We start from the raw sequence: 19,286 nt of genomic DNA, 5'->3' as shown, positions 1-19,286 counted from the left end.
AAACAATACAACAACAAACCAATGCCTGTCTTATCAATCCAGCTCAATAATGGACTGAATTCTGATTACTCACTTTCTAAACATTACATTTATGAAAACATGAAGCAAACACAACGTCAGTTGAGCCCACCTTGTCAGCAAAATGTTTGACGATGAAGGCGCGGTTGGACATGCGTGGCTTCTCGAAGAGGGAGCTGGTCTTTAGGTGGGTGTTGTAAAGTTTCTGAGCCCATGAATCATCTGAACCTTTGGGCATCTGGTATGAGAAAGAGACCGACACAAGATGTCAGTAAGAAAACATGTACGTCATCATCTGTCTCTACAAATGTTCTTTTTCTATAAAGAGAGAAAGTATTTGAAATGATCACTGTATTGGATTCACATCCTAATAAGTGGTTATTTTTTCTGTTTGATGAGGGACATTTTTTTGTCTAGATGTCTTCAGCAACAAGTCAAACAGAATTATGATTTTGAATCACTGTGCAGTACTCTTAGCAATGTGGACCACCTCAAAAGTCAACAGCGGTGTGGTTTAACGAGAGCAGATAAGTGTAAATGTTTCAGATATGAGTGCTGTCTTTACTCTGCAGCGGACACCAAACACTTGTGTGTTTAGCAGGCCTGTAACTAAAATTTATCTTTGATAACTCTGATTTGTAATCTTAAACCAGCACTAAAATATGCTATAAAATCTACTGAAATTGTGCAAGGATTAAAAAAAAATTATAATCAAAATGTGATTTTTTTTGTAGACTTTTCTTTGATTGGCCTGACTGTTGATGTTTATTGTGTCATTGTCCTGCGTCCTGCCTTTGCCTCGTCTGTCAAAGCACTTTGTAAAGCTCTGTTTTGAAAGGTGCTGTATACATACAGTTGGACACATGGAGTAATATCTTGTTTTTTGTTATGTTCCTTCAAATCAAAGTAACATACCTGAAGTTTAACGTCAATCAAACCACTGAAAATAGTTTTAGATCAAAGCACCTTGCACTCCTCGTCCAGCAGGTCCAGGATGCCCATCTTGGCTTCTATGAGGTTGATGCACGGCTGATTGTCGTAGAAGTCGATCAGAGTCCAGGGGATCTGTTCCTTCATGTACTCCTCCTGCTCCAGCTTGAACACATGCTGCACACATAGACACACAGAGTACAAACATATTAACAAACACAGGTGAATGAAATACTATTTTCACATGAGCAAGTAAAATGTTTAAACCAGAGGTGACAACAGAAACTGCTCACCATGTTGAACTGTTGCTGGAGTTTCTCATTAGCGTAGTTGATGCAGAACTGCTCGAAGCTGTTGATCTCAAACGTCTCAAAACTGAAGAAGCAACAACAGAGGAATCAACCCAGTGCAAAAACATTCATAATTTAAAGTATCATAGCGTGGGTAAGTGATTTCTGCTGTCTTTGTTTCACAAGACTAAAATGCTTCCGCTGTGTGACACAACACATTAGATGGCCGATTGCACAGACATACCCGTAGATGTCGAGGACCCCAATAAACGAGTGCTGTTTGACGTTGGTAATGAGGGCTTTGTTAACGTGCTCTACGATCCAGTTGAAGAGCTTGGCGTAGATGTGTTTGGACAGTGCGTCACGGGCATTTGTGGCCTGCAGGCGGGGGAGGGTCTTGATATAAGTCTCGGTGGCTGTCTTCAGCTTCCTGTGGCACAGCCACTGAGTCATGTCCTGGTAGCTCACGCCAACCAACTCACAGAATGCCGTCAGGTGGCGATTGTTTGGCTACATGAAAAAAAAACAAAAAAACAACGGGGTTATCAGTGAAAAATCAGAATCAGAAATACTTTATTAAATCCAGGGGGAAATTAATAGTAAGATGATAAAGTGGATTTCTTCTTTTGGTGTCATTCATCAAACTTTTATTTTTAATAGATGTAGATTAAAGCGTCTAGCAAAATGTACCCTCACAAAATAATAAACCTTGTTATATAATCAAGGAAGTGACTTCTATTTGTCTCGTATTTCTCACCAGGAAAACATTATTATTATTTTTTTTACTTTCTGTATATTTCAGAATACAATTAACTACACAATAGTTACGTCAGCATTTAACATTCTGCAAAAGAAAGGGTCAGATCTGTCCTTACAGATGTGAATAAGAGCACACTGTCACTGTGTGGGAGTCTTTTCATCGACCAACACATTCAAAAAGGGATTTAATATTGCTCTGTCTAATAATTAAAAGATTTATTTTTTTGAAATGCAAATCTCTTTCCAAACTTTTAACATATAAGCCATTGTTGACACTTTCTTTACAAAATGATTGACTGTCAGTCATCATACGATCATTAATCACAGAAAGGCAGCTGAATTCAATTTCAAGACAATTTCCAGAAAACAAGAGCAGAAAAGACAAAATAATGAATATAAAATAAATAAATTAAGGAACAAAATCACATGGCTACAGATACAGTTGTAGATGCAATCTGTTTCCATGACAATCAAAACTGTAAAATCAACATGATCCTCACAGGAATGACGCTGCTGTCCGAGTCTCTGTCCTTTATCTCCACATTTCCCAGATGAAGAATAGCAGCCAAAACCTGAAACAACCCCATCTGATAGGTCTCATTGATACCTGCAGAGGACACACACACAAGCATACACACACAAGCATACACACACAAACACGCACACACACACACACACACACACACACACACACACACACACACACACACACACACACACACACACACACACACACACACACACACACACACACACACACACACACACACACACACACACACACACACACACACACACACACACACACACACACACACAGAACAACACTGGGTTATTGGGGGCTCCCCGCACAGCTTTCCCACCACGATGTATTGTTAACATTAAAATAGCTGAAGACAATGAACCAGGAAAAATATACTAAGAGATTATTCTTTATTTTATTCTGTAATGCATGCACATCCAGCTGATACAGGAGTGGTCTTTTTTAGTGTGAAGTTGTGCATTTTACCCAGCAATGTGAAGGCGTGGCGAGTGTTGCAAAGCTCCTTGGTGTCGTCCACACCGGCGATAACGGGGCTGCGGCCCTGCCTGGTGTACAGAAAATCGTTTGCACTGCCTGAGTAGAGACACAGGGGGAGAAAATGAATTCAGAAAACCTGCAGAGTGTGTAGTTTCACATTGTGCAACTTGGGTGAAACTGTGCTATCAATCAATGCGTACTCCTTTACAAAGCATCCTCCTTTACCACAACATCCTCCTTTCATCATGCAGAGCTGAGTTATAGAACAATATCTACATGATTTCAGAGATGACAGGTACTTTTAAATAGTTTATTGTTTCTGATTGGCTGTCTATTAAAATCCTTAATTGCCAGCGAAAGAGTTTTCATTCTTCATTCAGTGCTCAGTGTAGCTTTACAAACAACAAGATCAACAATGCTCAACTGTCAGTTAAACCAAACATACATGTCGTGCAGGCCATGATAAATCTTTTCCAAGTAATGGACAAAAGAAAATAAATCAGTGGAATATTTCCACATACAGATAAAGCCTGGTTAGTTTTCAAAAGTGTAACTCCAGGTCATTCATAATGTCATATTTATGTGCGGTGGTAATGTTTTACTAAGAGGAAATGGATTTCTCAAGAACAGCTTCAGACTAGCAGACAGACTGTCTGACACCCTGAGCTGGTTTTACAGATAGTTCAGGGTTCTTAGAAAAGACTGAAATCACTTCTGTGTCAGGGTGGTTTTAGTTTTACTTTCACATTATCATGGTCGTTCTTTTCAAACTAAATTAAGACATGGCCTGTTGCCTCGCAACACGGGACAGAGAGGTGACTGTGACAACAACTCCATTTACTGAGCCAGGAAGTCAGCAGGAGAGGAAGAGACAGCAGCTGTGTGTGTGTGTGTGTGTGTGTGTGTGTGTGTGTGTGTGTGTGTGTGTGTGTGTGTGTGTGTGTGTATCTCATGACTTGGACGAGCAGGTGCTGGTCCACAGTGTGAGTGCTCCGTATGAAGGCCTGTGTAAACCAATGAGTCAATAACTTTTGTACGTCTAAACTGATACAAATCTCATATCTTACAAAGCTCTTCAGACACCTTGATAACCTTCTTTACCTTAAGTTGAAGAAGGAAATATTATGGGATGGCTGGCTTGTTGCAGTATCAGCTCCAGAAGAGGCTGAAGTTCAAAATGGATAAATCCATCCTAAAAACTGTTAAGTGACCTGTCCCTAATCCTGTCCATTTTCATTCTCAAATGCTCGTTAAAAAGTTGAGCAAGCCGAATACAATTAGGATAATAAATTAAATGCTATACTCAGTCATATGTGCAAGTCATATTTCACCATGTGCAAGGCTCGTCTACATAGAAATGAAAAACTAATTTGAGAGACAGAGGTCCTGAAAGCAGTGCAGGATCATTGTGAATCTCTATACAAATTATGTTCCATTAACATTACAACTACTAAGAGTTACATTTATCAATTCATCCTTTATTTCTTTTTAACAGTAGTCCTTGCCGCCTAAATAGCGACACACTTTTGCAAAATACTAGATTGAACCAGTTTATGCAACTAAGCAACACTGACTGATGGGACGGGGAAGATCGGATAAATCAGCAAAACTGTTTTGAGGAATCAGACACTGCAGCTGAAACAATGTTCTTACAAAAAAGTCATGTTGTTATGTTTAATTCAATGAGTCTATCTATATCAAGTGTTGATGTTGCATGGCTGTACTCTAACGCATTAACCTTTTGCGTGAGCAACGCACGAGAGTCTAGTTGCTGTGGCCCGTGAACCTTTAACTGAAGATCAGAAAATGATGAATTGTCCCCGCTGTGAAAGAAACTCAGTAGATGTCAAGCTGCTGTTTGTGTTACTGCCAGATGTTGTGAATGTAAGGGTTACAGACATTGTCCACTGGGCAGCTGTGTGTGTTTGGATTTGTGCACATGTGTGACTTACTCAGCTTCAGATTCTTGTACTCAGGCAGGTGGGATGATGCACAGAGCTGATAAAAGACATGATAGTTCCTTTCCTCGTCCGCCTAAATGAAAGTATGAAGATAAAGTAATGTGAAGGAATCGCAACATGTACGCACATAAATGTTTAAGGACATGACGTGAATGGTGGTGATCTGCTCAGATTCAATCCTGTACGACATCTTTTGTCAGCAAATATTCATGTACAGGAAAATCAACAGTGTCTGCATAAACATATGATCATATGAGCTTACAATTACACAGTTGGACAGGTTAACATCTGGTAGCTCCACTGAAGCAGTTGGTGATTCAGTATATTGCTCAAGGGCATGTCAAAGATAACACTGACTCATTTGAGATGTTTTTTATATAAATACAGTATATTCACAACACAAGATGTGTCACACCTGAAGATATTTAAAAGAAAATCCTGATGAGGCCCTACCTGATGTATCTCACAGTACACGGGACTTAATAATACAACTCAACAATAATGTCATACCAACAGAAACATCTTAAACAACCTTAACAGTAGTGTGCTCTTAAACGACTACCTGCGTCCTACATTGTTGCTGCTGCACCCAACACACAATTCAAACACACCCATACCTAACAAAGGGTGTTACTGCAGCCAAGCATGTGAAAAATGTGAGGAGGAAAGTGTTCACGCTTTTCTGCGAACATCCTCATTCCTAAACAGTGCAAATCTGTGACACCTCTCATGAGCAGAGTTATAATATGCTTGTTCTTTATCTTTAAAACTGCTCTACTGGCTCCACCAGAGAGCAAATACACCCACTGTACATACAACAAAGTTATATAAGAGAATATGTAAGGCAACTCCATCTTAGTAGAATCTAGATTTGAGCTGTCCTGCTTGTTAAACACGGACTGATTTGACTTCTCTGAAACTTTGCAGCTCTGTAAATAGAGAAAGAAAAGGATTCAGTTCGATGGGGGATAATTTATTTCACACCATCAGAAGGAGAAGAAGAGAAGTGCCATGCTGTAACCCAGATGGATTGTTTGTAGAGTTTTGGGTTTACTCTGTTTCCTCCTACCATTCTTTGTGGAAAATGTTAGTGCTGCATATTTTTTCAGCTCCTGAGGACACCGGGAGAGATTTTACGAGTTCTACTAAACGGACTGCTTGGGTGTAGGTGTGTGTGATGCCTGCAGGTCTTGCTGACGACGGTTGTTCATGCTTGATTACAAGCAATTGAAAAGCACTGAAATATGAAATTGTAAAGACCAGTGTAAGATGCATTGTTGAATAAGAAAGGCTCTGTAGGGTTGTTCACACTGAAGCTTTACCCAAGTTAGTAAGAACTGATGACCCTTTGGAAGAAAGGTTAAACATTTTCAAGAATCTAAATAAAGTGGAGTTGATTTACTTCTGACATTTTTCTCTTTATTTGATCATGATTGCTGGGCTTGATAACTAAAACACAGAGGAAAAGAGGGGGTCATGTAAACCTACAAAAAGGTCCCTGGCTGGATTCAAACTTTGGACTATACTAATGAAATTAGGTCGTTTCGTTTTCATGTTTTAAAAGCTGTTTCCACTTGAATACAATTCCCAATTCTAAGCTAATACTCACTCATTCTGGCTGCTATACAAACCTTTTTGTGCTGACCAATGAAAGCCTGAGTGTGTCACATTTATGCTGCAGTACATGGTGTATATACATAGGTGCTGAGTCAGACTCATACTCAACACTTTCAATGTCAAGGAAGTCAACTGATCATGAGAATTGCAATAACAAATCACAGAAGACCCCTCATGACTTGAAAAACAGCTATGAAACTCTGGTGATATGACTGAAACACACAACACTGTGACTTCAGGCTGTGCTTTGTCAACCTTAAAAAGTAGTTAGACTGGAGCTTATTGCATTTTTGGTTACTTCTACTCATGAGTGAAGTTTAGACCAACTGTACAATTGTATTACTGACTCTGAGCTATTTACCCAGGAAATGTGATGGACAGAAGCACAACTAAACATGTCTCTGAGAGATCATGCAACCTTTTATTTGTATTTGTGCGCTCACCTGAAACACCACTCGTGATTTCTCCAGCAGATATGTCCTCATGTTGGCACCAATGATACGGAAGCGGTTGTCGAAGCCAATCTCGATGTACTTCCCGAAGCGACTGCTGTTGTCATTTCGGGTTGTCTTCGCATTTCCAATGGCCTGAGAGACAAAAGAAAAGGTTGAACCAGATGAAACATTTTTATGAAGATGGCATTTCAATTTAAACATAGCAGAGGGTGAAGGAGCAAAGCTTTAATGGTCAAATTTGGCATCACATCTTCAGTTCAACCAACTGTCACAGAAAACCACAACAGTCAAGAATTAAAGGCAGTTGTTTGTCTGCTGATTGGTGCAAGGGTGAAGTAGAGAGAACAATGAGGCACAATACTCAGCATAGTAGTGAAAATGTTTAAAGTTAATTTTTTTTTGGTGAGTTTTGCCTTTATCAGATAGGACAGCTGAAGAGAGACAGGAAGTGTTAGGAGTAGAGAGTGGGACATGACATGCAGCAAAGAGCAGAGGTTGGATCAGAAACCACAGCCGCTGTGGTGAGGACTACAGCCTCCATACATGGGCCGTGCATCATAACTGCGAGGCTATCAGCACCCTGTAGTGAAAATGTTTATTGGATTTTGGATGGATGGAGGATATGCATTTTTGCTTTTTTTTGTAGAGATTTTGAACTGCAGATTGATACCATTCTTTTGTAATGTTATGTCCTGGTGGGGGAGCAGGGCAACATCTTAGCAGGGTCCTCCTGGAGTCTTGTTAATGCAAGAAATACAAGAAATAGTGTGGCACATCACGTTGCTCAAACTGCAATGGTACTTTTTAAGAAAATTTGTTACGGATTAAAAAGCAGGATAGAGTCTGTAAATTAAAAAGTGTCATATGCGACAGTAGACCGACTTTGTTAGCTTTGTGATGTAACAGGCTACTCTTTTTACCCCACTTTCCATTCTCTATGATAAGCTAAGCTAACTTGATGTTACTGGTGGCTTCCCTTTTATTTAACAGATGTGTGGTTGGGAAATCAGTCTTCTCATAAGTTCTCGGTTTGTTCATCTACAGTGAATTTTAAATGCGCTGTACACCTGATTCTTAAATGGACATGCACAGGATCCTGCCTGTTTGGCTTACACCTGAAAAACAGACTATTTTTGGTTGACCCACACTTGACAGATCAGTAATATTTTAATGAACTTCTGTCCCTCCACAGACAGAAGTAAGGTAAGGTGAGGGGAATTTGCTGCTGAGATACTTTGCGAATCATCTGCAGTCAGCAGCCTCAGTTCAATACTCAGCATTGATCAACGACCCTACAAGGATTTCTCAGCAGACGGGTGGGGCTGCTTACACACACATCCCCCCCCCACACACACACACACACACACACACACACACACACACAAACACCCACAACCAGCAAGCCGGCCAGCAGTGAGATGGTGTGTGAGCAGTGAGCACAGAGGGTTCTTGCTGAGTTAAGGCCAAACACACACAGTCTTTCACTGCAGACAAGGAGTCTTTCAGGTATTAAAATCTCTGCCTGCTTCAGCCAAACACATTGAAACACTGTCCCTCTCTCTCACGCAGACACATCCATGCAGGTTTTGTAAACCAAAAAGCTGATGCAACCATCTTCTCTGTATCCTGTTTCAGAGGCTGAAATGACATCACTGCAATGATATAAAGCTTTCTTTTCATTCTGTCAGCTCATCTTTGGTTGGCTGAGGGTGATAGAGGTGGATGGGAGGACCAGTGATTTTAGAGGAGCAGTTTGGAGGACAGAAAGGGTGGGGGGTGGCAGGAGGTGAGGGAGGGGGAGGAGGATGGTGGTAGTGGCATATGGGCACAGGAGAGCTCTCCAACCCCCTGTCCTCATGACTCTACTGGAAGAAATACAAAACACACACACAGTTAAGCCTACGAGCTGTGTTATCACAGCAGAGTGCAGCTCCAGGCCAGAAAGACACAGAGTGAGGAGGGGGAAACTGAAGGGAAGGGAGGAAGAAAAAGTTAATGGACAGGGAAGCAAATGAGCAAGTCAAGAAGAGAAAGACAAAATGAAAAGCATTCAGCTGACATAATTCACAAATTTGTCTGTGAAAATAATTTGAGGTAGATGGGCTTACAAAACAAGCCTCTATTCACAAACTGCCTGGAAAAAATTATGCAACACTTTTAGGACAAATTCACAGCTATGGGGCAGAGCTTAATCCCGTCCTTTGCACACATGATACAATTCCTCTTACAGCTTTTGACCTGCAATTCAAGGAAAACAGGTTGTGAAAAGAGGCTTCAAGTTATTCAATGACAATGAGTGCAACCATCTCTCACTTAACCTCCTATATCTAGAGTGTCTAAATATGCCAAATAAAGACGGTTCATCGTTATGTATTTCTATAAATGTTCTGTGTTTCTGTTGGTGTCTTTCTCTTCAGAAAACCTTCGGTCCTCACCTCCATGATGGGGTTGGAAGCCAACACTTTCTGCTCTACGTTGGCCTCGCTGGCGGAGCCGCTGACTGTAGCAAAGTATCTCATGGCGTATTTGGCTGATACCGTCTTTCCTGCTCCAGACTCCCCACTCACAATGATCGACTGGTTCCTCTCATCCCTGAGAGATAGAACAAAAACAAAAAAGGAGTGATCAGGCTTTCTGTTGTTAGTGAAGACAGTGACAGTGCAAAGGTTCACATTCAAAGTAGGGGTGAAGCCCTTGAAGATTACAAGAGTCAGGTGCTTTTATCAAAAACACTTTTTCATTGCTCACAAGTAGAACATGTGTTATCCCTAGAAGTGAGATCAAATCCTGACACTACATCGCCTACTTCCTTCTCTGCGGCTTTTCTTCAAAAATAATCGCACATCTTGATTTAATTGCTGAATCTGTTGAGACTTTTTTCTTTTACAGTTGGATTTTTCCATCTATTGCTGTTTTAGCAACCTTTGCCCTTAAGTCATTTGAAACTTTTCTTCAAATTTCGCTCTCATGATTTTTTCGTTCATCATATTGTTTTTGTGAGTTTATCTAAATTTGTGTTTCACTGTCACTATATTCACTGTATATGTAATCCTTCTAGCTTTAAATGAACCTAAACAGGAACAGGGGCATTACTTTATATCTTATTCAGCTTTCCCATATAAACCCCTTTATAGAGTTTCACAACTGCTCTGCTCACTGTCGGGTTTACTTCTATTTACAATTTAATGACAAGATGTCTTTTATACATACTTAATTACAGTTTCTAAGGATGATTTATTTTACTGCCCTATGCTTCATGACAGGTCCTCACACAAACAAGCTTCAAATGAAACTGCCCTGAATCCGTTTTTTTTAGTAAACATGCATTTGTTGGTATCACAGAGGGAGGCTGAAGTGGTCTGCTGGGTTTCTCCTGTTTGTGTGTGTAAAAGAGAGAGAGAAACAGGGAGACCACCATGAGCCTATTTCTGTCTCAGCTTTGACCTACAAACACAGATGAGAGTTGGGGGGGGGGGGGGCCGAGCTACAAGACAAAAACCAAGGCTACTCAGGTGACAAACACACATGCAGCCACACACACACACACACACACACACGAACCTGGCCATCTGTTTGTAAGCCTCCTCAGCCACAGCAAAGATATGTGGGTCCATGTCTCCCATGTTCTGACCGCTGTAGGCGTTGATGATGTCTGTTCCATATATCGGCAGCGGCTCATATGGATTGATGGCCACCAGGACGATTCCTAAGACAGTGAGGGAAAGTATGAGCTCACCTGCTGTTAAACTTGACAGCATTAAACAGGTAACAAACTGAGACGCTTCTTTCCAAACTTTCACACTGCTACAGATAACTGATTATATCACATCTGCAGATCTGTATTGGGCAGTATTGTTTTTATTCTAATATATAAGATGTGTTGGGATTTACTTTCTGAGACATTAAATTACAGTATTGATCCAAGTTACCCTTAGTAAATGTGTTGCTGGAGGTAGATTTGTTTTTGTCTCGAATAGATTGTCTTTTCATAACATGTATTCGCTGCAGGTCAAAACAAACACTAGACAGAACGCTAAACTCAGGTTGATGGAAATAAGCATTATGTTGCTTCAATAACTGGAGGTATTGTCATTGTTTTGAGGAGGATTTGGACTTGAAAGATGCAGACATAATTACCCTCCGTTGTACAAACTTAGAGCTGACAGCAAAGTACTTTCAACATCAAAAACATACGTCATCTCACATTAAAGCATCTGATAGGCTAACACAGCAATGCAATACTAAATGAAAATTAATTCACATGCGCTTTCAGGGAAGTATCTTTTGACAGTGTAGAACAGATCAATTTGAATTGTAAACAATGTTCACAAAGATAATCACAGTTTAGAGATAATTAGTTGTTCACTGCATTTAATCATTAAAAAAGCTGTCCACAAAGATTTATTGTATGTTAAATTATGAGAAACATGTTTCTCTTGGTGAATGGTAAAGGGACTTGGATGCTTTTCTAGTCTTCTCAAAGTTGTTTTTACATGTCCCATTAACCCATTCACACATTGATGGCACAGGCTTCCACATACGGTGCCCGGGGTAGGGTGAGACAATATGGTTTATATTGATATTAGTTTATGTTGTGTTAAAGTAATGTTATACATTTTATTGAATAGAGCCACCAGTTGTCCTTGTCTGTCCCTCTTCAACATGCTACACCTCTCTACCTCTCTGAGCAGAACTCAAAAGCCACCTGGATAATAATTTATTTTACAAACGTTTAGAATTTTTGTTTCATTTTTCATGTACATGTTGACATTGTACAGCCGGCTGTTGCAGTAAAACTGCATGTGTGATATTTGGCATTTGGCCCACATGGACTAGACTGAGGACAGACTTTTTTTTGTTATTTCTTAAAGAAAGACGTATAGAGATATTCATGCCATTCAACTAAATAATATCAAGATATGATTTTTGGCCCATATCGCGCAGCTCTACTGGCTAAACCACCAGCTCCTGTTGCTGCAGGAGCTGGGGATCAAACCCCTGACCTTCCAGAGAGACACAAGATTCTACCACTGAGCCACAGCCGCTCCTCATCTTGATCCCATGATGGCTAACATGCACAAGACTTAAACTTTTTCACAAAGTTTTACCTCTTAACTCAATATAGCATGAGCAGTCTTTTCTTTACATCACCATTCCTTCAACGTAGGAAAGTAGGATTCCATAACAAAGCACTTATAACACACAGACGAGCTATCTGACGGCTGTGTGTCACCTACCGCAGTAAGTGTAGATGAGCTTGGAGTCGACGAAGCGGACTTTGAGGTTGTGCAGCACGGCCGGCTCGTGGAGGTAGCTGAGCGCTGTGAGGTCATTCTCGCCCACCAAGATGTCTGGGTTTCTCAGGTAAGGCAGGTTCTTTGTCTTGGGGTCCAGTTTGTGCTCAAGATTCTGAAGACGGATAGCCGATAGCAAAGATAGTGGATGAATGCAAATACTGACCCAAACTGAGTAAAGAGTTAGATATACTGGATGTTTCTTGATCCAAACACAATAAGAACTTTCAGCATCAATCACCTGTACACTGCCGTCAGGCTGCAGTTCATATTTTTACACTCACCAGTCTAGGAGGGAGATACATCTCTCTTTTATCGCCGAAATCTGACAGTGAGAAAGTTTCTTCCCAAAAACGAAGTCCTGTGATAAATTGCATTGTAGTGTCCCTTGCAGCTGCACACCTGAAGGCTCCTTAACATGTTTGCCTGTTGTGTTTCTCGAGACCTGGCTGTGTGTGTATGACTGACAGCAAAGAGCTCATCTTTTAAATGATCAATGTCAGATGTCCACTCCCACCGAAAGCTTTGGAACAGTATTTTCATACGTATAAAACACAAATATGTTCTCAGAATTGTCATGAGACAGGATTCTGATTTGCTTCAGCTCTGGAGCAGAACCTTCAAAGCTGTATTGTCTCGTATTCATCTTGTTTCTCAGTCGAGGGAAACTTCAGCTGGAATGCGTCATGCAAAATAACATTTTACATTTGCAAACTCTTATTCAATGGATCCTTCCCCGATGTTTGCTTGATGTTCTGCTTGATTCATTTAGAGGGAGGCTTTTAGCAAACACGATCAGGATGATGAGATGGCTGGACATACAATTAAATGAATTATTTATTTATTTGTACTTTGCCTGTTATTGTGCTGTCATTTATTCTATTCTTGTCTTTTGCTGTTCAGTCTTGAACTTTTAATAATTTAATTTGTGTGGATTTTAAATTCATGTTTGTATGAGTGGACCCCAGGGATAGAAGTTACTACTTAGGAAGTGGCTAATGCGGATCCAAATAAATAAATAAAATAAATACATTTCTATAATATTCAGCAGAAGATACCCGGCTTGAATCAATCAATTTGAAAACATAGGGTGCACTCAGAGAAAGAGCATGACTCCTTTAGAGTTGAACAACCATCTTATTATGTTATTTTATTGTAATCAAACATTTTCTTCACATATAACTGGATCACTATTAGGACTGGATATAATAACACTCCCAGAATGTCTATACTGACACATATATAGTACTTAATTGACCCCTTTTTTTCTTCTAAATTAAATTCCCATCATGTGAACGGAAGCTTACAGTTGTGTTCGAGGTTGCCACCATCACTCCTCCTCCTCACAATCATTTTTACATGAATTAATTTAACTGCCAAATCCTGTTTAAAACACCCCCAAACTTAAACACTGTGGGCTGTAGCTGCTGTGGGGGCTTAATGACACTTCTCATTAAATTGAAGAACACTTGCGGTGATTGGCTGCAAGTAAAACCCCACCATAGCATTTCACACCAACACTGTTGTTTTGTATGTAGCCATAAACAGACATCTACACTAGCCATGCTGATCGTTCTGTTTAAATTGAAATATGATCACATAAATAGTCAATCGTTAGGAGCAATATGGCAAATCGTCCTTCCAGCCGCATATTTTCATTAGCAGAAGTGCTTGTTAACGATCACCAGGAGTAAGAACTGCGGCGTGTAGCAGTGTGCAGTCAAAGCTGAAGAATTACATTAACTGCTTTACATTTAAAAGGCTCCCTGGGGCAGCTTTGTTAGCAGGTCTCATTTGTGGGGAGTACTGATGGTAAAACCAACAGCTGCTAATGAGACAGAGCCCTTTGAAGTGCCTTGTGGGCATAGAGAGAGAGACAGCAACAAAATGAGCTGAGAGAAGAAAAAACATAAAGCCGGAGAGACTGACTCCTATCCTCCCTTCTCTCCCATTCATCCTCACCGTTCCATCCTCCAGCATGAGTTGCAGGGATGCGTCGCCATTTTTGTAGTCCCTGCTGAGCTCAGCGGACTTCCATACCTCCTCTGTGTCCGGGATCCACACCCGGGCACGCTGAGAGACAGGGGAAACAAAAGGAAAATAGAGTTTAATTAAAGACATGTCACAGTACTTCAGGAAAACTTATTATGCCAAAGTTTCACATTACCATCAGATTCTCTCTAAAGAGGATATTTAACAGGAAGAATCTTTGTATTGTACTTTCAGAGTAAAACCGGACAGGCAGGCCAGACATTGGGACGGATATAACAGCAAATCTTGCGTTGCGAATAAGCTTAAATATGAATCTTAGCTCTTTACTGCTCAAGATGTAATGTGTTGATGGGTGACTTTCATGATATTATTGGATGAAATTGGTTAGTTCAAGCTTATGTAAGAACACATGTCTTGTTTTCAGAAAGAGCACACGGTTGGATTTCAATCCAAGCATACAAAGACATTTCTTTGTTGTTTTTCATTTCATCAGCCTTTCATTTTTATGTATTAAAAATAAAGAAAATAATTCAATCTTTAAGCTAATGCTCGTTTGCTTTAGAAGAATGAAACGTACTTCCATAGCTAAGGGCAACTCAGCTCAACTAAAACCCCTTTTAAAAAGAGTTGTTGAATTCCTTTTTTCCTGATCAATCAAACATGTAACCTTAGGGAAACACTGGCCTCTATGTTTTCATGAGCACATGTCTCGAAATGGTTAGTTAAGCTGTGAGAAAAACGTGGTCATAACTTCAAATTCACATACACACTGCTCCGTATAAAACTGTCTCAGGCCTTACAGACTTGTGACTGCAGGCGATCAGCTGATCACAGACATGTGGGAAAACAGTGATGAACACTGGCAGTCACATGGCTGAGGAATCCAGCTCACAAACGTACACACCTAACCCTTTCTTCTGATGCTGCAGCAGGAGTTTGTGTGAGTGACTGGAGAACCAGAGAACCACAGAGTGACCTTAAAACCCAGACAAACAAGGCCTGCAGTGTATAAATGTGTGTGAGTGCACTGAATTGTTTTTCATACAGTAGATGTGACATGTTGTAAGGGGAAAGAGACGAAGTTAATACAACAGACTCAGGTGGCGGATTTACCCGCTTAACCTGACATTTGTGTTTATGTTTGTTTTGTGTCAGTTAACATAAGAGTGAATAAAGAGGATTGATGGTGTATACCAGCATGGCTGTGATTTTCTTCATGTTAAAGTTTAGATATTAGTACAGTGTTATTAACAACAACAGATAATATTATTCATTTATTAAATCATTCATTTTTTATCTGCCAGAACACATTTACAAGTTACAGTAAAAAAACGTGTTATGTTATATGACATGCATAATCTGTTTGTTTACATGTATCAGTAAAATAAGAGTCTGTTGACATTTATTTCATGTTATTAAAAAACATCTGAAGTGGAGTGATACATGTTAATGGTACTTGAGCTTGTACAGCGCTTTTCTAGTCTTCTTACTACTCAAAGCGTTTTTACACCGCATGTCACACCTACACATTCACACCCATTCAAACACACTGATGGCAGAGGCTGCTATGTAAGTGACCATCAGAAGTAACTAATCCCATTCATACACAGCTGGAGCAATTGAGAGACGGCCAACTCTGAGCTACTTTGTCAGTGCTGTTGTACTCAATAACAGAACTCTTGTCCAATCAGGTTAACTAACCGCTGAATAAAATATCAATATACGATGACAAAACTAGAGCAGACTTTTTAATCTCTGTTAAAATATTATTCATGAGCGTTTGATAATATAAACACCCTAGAATTCACACACACACAAACCTCAGCTAGAAACTAAATCCTTAATGTGTTATAATCTCATTACACATGAGGACTTTCCCTGCTGAGCCTCATTTATTTCAAATACTGACCACAAACTATGAACTGCTTGTACAGACACTTTCTCGATTGGGACTCGGGCAACTGAAGCACATGATGATGAGGAACTTTTAGGAGGTCCGTCATCGATGTCACAGGCTTCGTTACATAAATGGTTAAGGGCAATATTATAGGAAAGAAAAAGAAAGACCTTATTGTACACGAGCACAACAGAGGAGAAACCGCTTAATTCAGCCTTCTGCTTCACTCCCAATCATCTGAATCATGATGTCATGGTCTCACACACACACACACACACACACACACACACACACACACACACACACACACACACACACACACACACACACACACACACACACACACACACACACACACACACACCTCGCTCCCTCTCTGTCTGTTGCTCTTCCTGTTTAGAAGAGATGTGTTGTGAAAATGTAGTGAAAGCCTCTGTGATGGAGGATGAACACAAACCGAGACTTAATTGTAGAAACTGAGTGCAAAATATGAAGAGTGGAATGAAAAGCCTCGCTGGCTGTAATCAAAAAGTGACTTCTTCTTTAAATCTCTTGTAAGCCCCCAAGTCTCATAATCTTTTACCTTTCTAAACTATTCTCTCGCTCTATCCCTGCGGGATCACCCGGCTGTGTGATTTGTTTGGTAAGCTAGTGTGTCGTGTGGTTTTCCACTGAGTGACAGTTAAAACAGGAGCCATAAAATCTTTGCATGTCAGATAAGAAAAAAACAAAAAAACTCACAACGAAATGTGTTAGATTAAAAAGAAACAAAAGAACGAGGGGCTGCGATGGGAAACGGTAAACAATAAATGAAAAAATAAATATCATTCATCATGCTGGCGGTGTTGAGGTGTGTATAGTAATGCTGACAGTGTGTGGACAGAGAGACTGTGTGCTACAGCCCAATCATTTCTGCATGTATGTGCCCAATGATGATACCATTGGGAATGACAATAAATATGATAAAAACTATTTAAAAGATACATTTATGTGAGTCTTTGAGTGATTGTGTTACTCCTTATATTCATATCACCAAGACAATAACAATGAGATTCATTGTGCAGCATTATCAATTGAAGGTCATTTTACATTTAAAATATGAAGTTGTTACTAATCTGTTAGAACATATTGTGTCACTGTTGTTTGAATTACTTACTATAATACTGCCTTTGGCATACTTTCATCATCACCTGGCACATACACTGGATATGATTATATGGAATATATCCTGCACTTTCAGTGTTAAACAGTTGTATGCACCTTCGAGAATACAAGAGAGAGTAAACAGTTCATGAAAGTATAAATGTGACTTCACACATCTATTGGTAAAAAACTGATGTATACACGCTTCACTGCTGGCACATTCAGCTTCAGAGGGGCAAATTCAAATTCAAATCTTTGAAGTATAAACCAGGACAATATTCACTGGCAATAAAAAATTACAACTTGTCTTTCATACTAAATTCATAGTAAGCAGTTGTTTTTAGTTGCTCTCAGTTTTTGTCAATGGGTATTTAAAGAAAAGTAATGCAGCAGGTAGTTTAGTCATTACAAACCACGGCTGTTAAGATAAACATTGTTCAAACCAGGATATCTATTCTTACAAAATGATTTTACATCACGTTTTTAAAAATGTCAAAACTATCAGACAGAATGACGAATCCACCAAGACATTTGGAATATTTCACAAAACTTTGCACATTGTAAATTACTGTAAGTAAGTACAGCTCCGGTGAGGAGCTGGAAAGATATGTTTAAAAAATAGGAGAAATGTTGGTCTGTCACTGTGCAAAAAAAGAAAAGATCTTAAAATCCACTCTATGGGAGTCTCTGAACTCACAGGTTGAATTTATAATCACAGGAAACGCAAAATCTGAGCCTGCCTTCCTCTGTCACACTTCCCATTTCACCATTTTGTTAGTTTTTGCACCTTTTTGGTCCCCACAGGAGACCGTCCCAGCAGCCTGCCTCCTAGCAACAGAGAGAAAGAGAGCGATGGGAGCAGAGAGAGAGAGAGAGAGAGAGAGAGAGAGAGAGAGAGAGAGAGAGAGAGAGAGAGAGAGAGAGGCAAAGAGACATAGAGGGGGGATGGAGGCTAAAAATAGCTTCAGCGAGTTTTGAGCTGCATCACACCTCTCACAGACATCACTGCGCTACTGAGCACACTTCCTGATCTCATAATCATCCTCACACAAATTCACACTTGCACACACACACACAAAGACACACACATGCAGACACCTGTTTCACACATCAGTAAGTCAGAAAGATACCTCCAGTATGCACATTTCTTTCTCTCCTATTAAACCAAAAACAATCCGAAAAAAGTGGATGTGCCTGAGTGTGTATACCTGAATATGTATGCTAAATAAGTAAAATATAATGCAGCTGCTGAGGCAATGAATCATATTTATAGACCAACAAAGTCCCCTGGGTTCAGAAAACAAAGGACAGATGAAGGATGAAATCCCAGCACACACGCACAGACAGACTTCTACATGTTTCAAGGACAAAATCCTCGACAATGAAACACAATCTGAGGAAGAGGAGAGAGAAATGTGATGAGTCAGAGAGCCGCCACTCTGTCTACCTTACAGAGCAATGGATGATGGTCAGACTGGTGTATTATGGGCGGCAGTCAGAGAGAAATAGAGGGGTGACTAATATGCAAAAGACGTCAGAGGGTCTGTGACATCAGAGATCACATGACTCGAGAGAGTCTGCATTGAGCTTGCCCTGCCGACAGTATTCTAAATGCAAATGTGAGACATGTTTTTCAATGCATGACTTAACAAACTGCATATGATTGCATTTGATGAATATACTAAATGTATTGAATGTGTGTGCATGCTGCAATCCAAGGTTCAATAAGAGGCTTCTTTATTTTCTTATTCTTTCCTTTCCCACAGGGCTTGGGGTGTGGTCGCACTGATACAGACTCACATGTTATTTTTAAGAGAAAAATGTGTGATGCTTTAAAGAAAAGGATTTAGAGCTAAATAGTTATCAAGGCCAATCTAAAAAAAAAGGAAATTATGATTGAATTATTTTC

General features: G+C 39.9%; 1 protein-coding gene across 3 annotated transcripts in view; it reads right to left on the bottom strand.

The window, feature by feature from the left end:
• myo5aa (myosin VAa) overlaps positions 1-19,286 on the bottom strand; it is a 52,225-nt gene that overhangs the window by 25,699 nt on the left and 7,240 nt on the right. Inside the window, exons 2-13 of one of the 3 annotated variants that reach the window (XM_065953036.1) lie at positions 14,308-14,418; positions 12,289-12,460; positions 10,613-10,757; positions 9,487-9,643; positions 7,040-7,183; positions 4,971-5,052; positions 3,007-3,114; positions 2,498-2,604; positions 1,483-1,748; positions 1,242-1,323; positions 985-1,125; positions 131-256 (exon numbers count right to left, since the gene is read on the bottom strand). In XM_065953036.1, the coding sequence (XP_065809108.1) occupies positions 131-256; positions 985-1,125; positions 1,242-1,323; positions 1,483-1,748; positions 2,498-2,604; positions 3,007-3,114; positions 4,971-5,052; positions 7,040-7,183; positions 9,487-9,643; positions 10,613-10,757; positions 12,289-12,460; positions 14,308-14,418 (1,641 nt within the window). Of the gene's footprint in view, positions 1-130; positions 257-984; positions 1,126-1,241; positions 1,324-1,482; positions 1,749-2,497; positions 2,605-3,006; positions 3,115-4,970; positions 5,053-7,039; positions 7,184-9,486; positions 9,644-10,612; positions 10,758-12,288; positions 12,461-14,307; positions 18,447-19,286 lie in introns of those variants that run through there. The other 2 variants (XM_065953035.1, XM_065953037.1) reach the window with 2 other exon arrangements.

This window comes from Labrus bergylta, chromosome 3, assembly GCF_963930695.1.
Source record: "Labrus bergylta chromosome 3, fLabBer1.1, whole genome shotgun sequence".
NCBI classification, from domain to species: Eukaryota; Metazoa; Chordata; class Actinopteri; order Labriformes; family Labridae; genus Labrus; species Labrus bergylta.
Note: the sequence above shows the minus strand (reverse complement) of the source record. Positions and strands in the feature narration are given on the sequence as shown.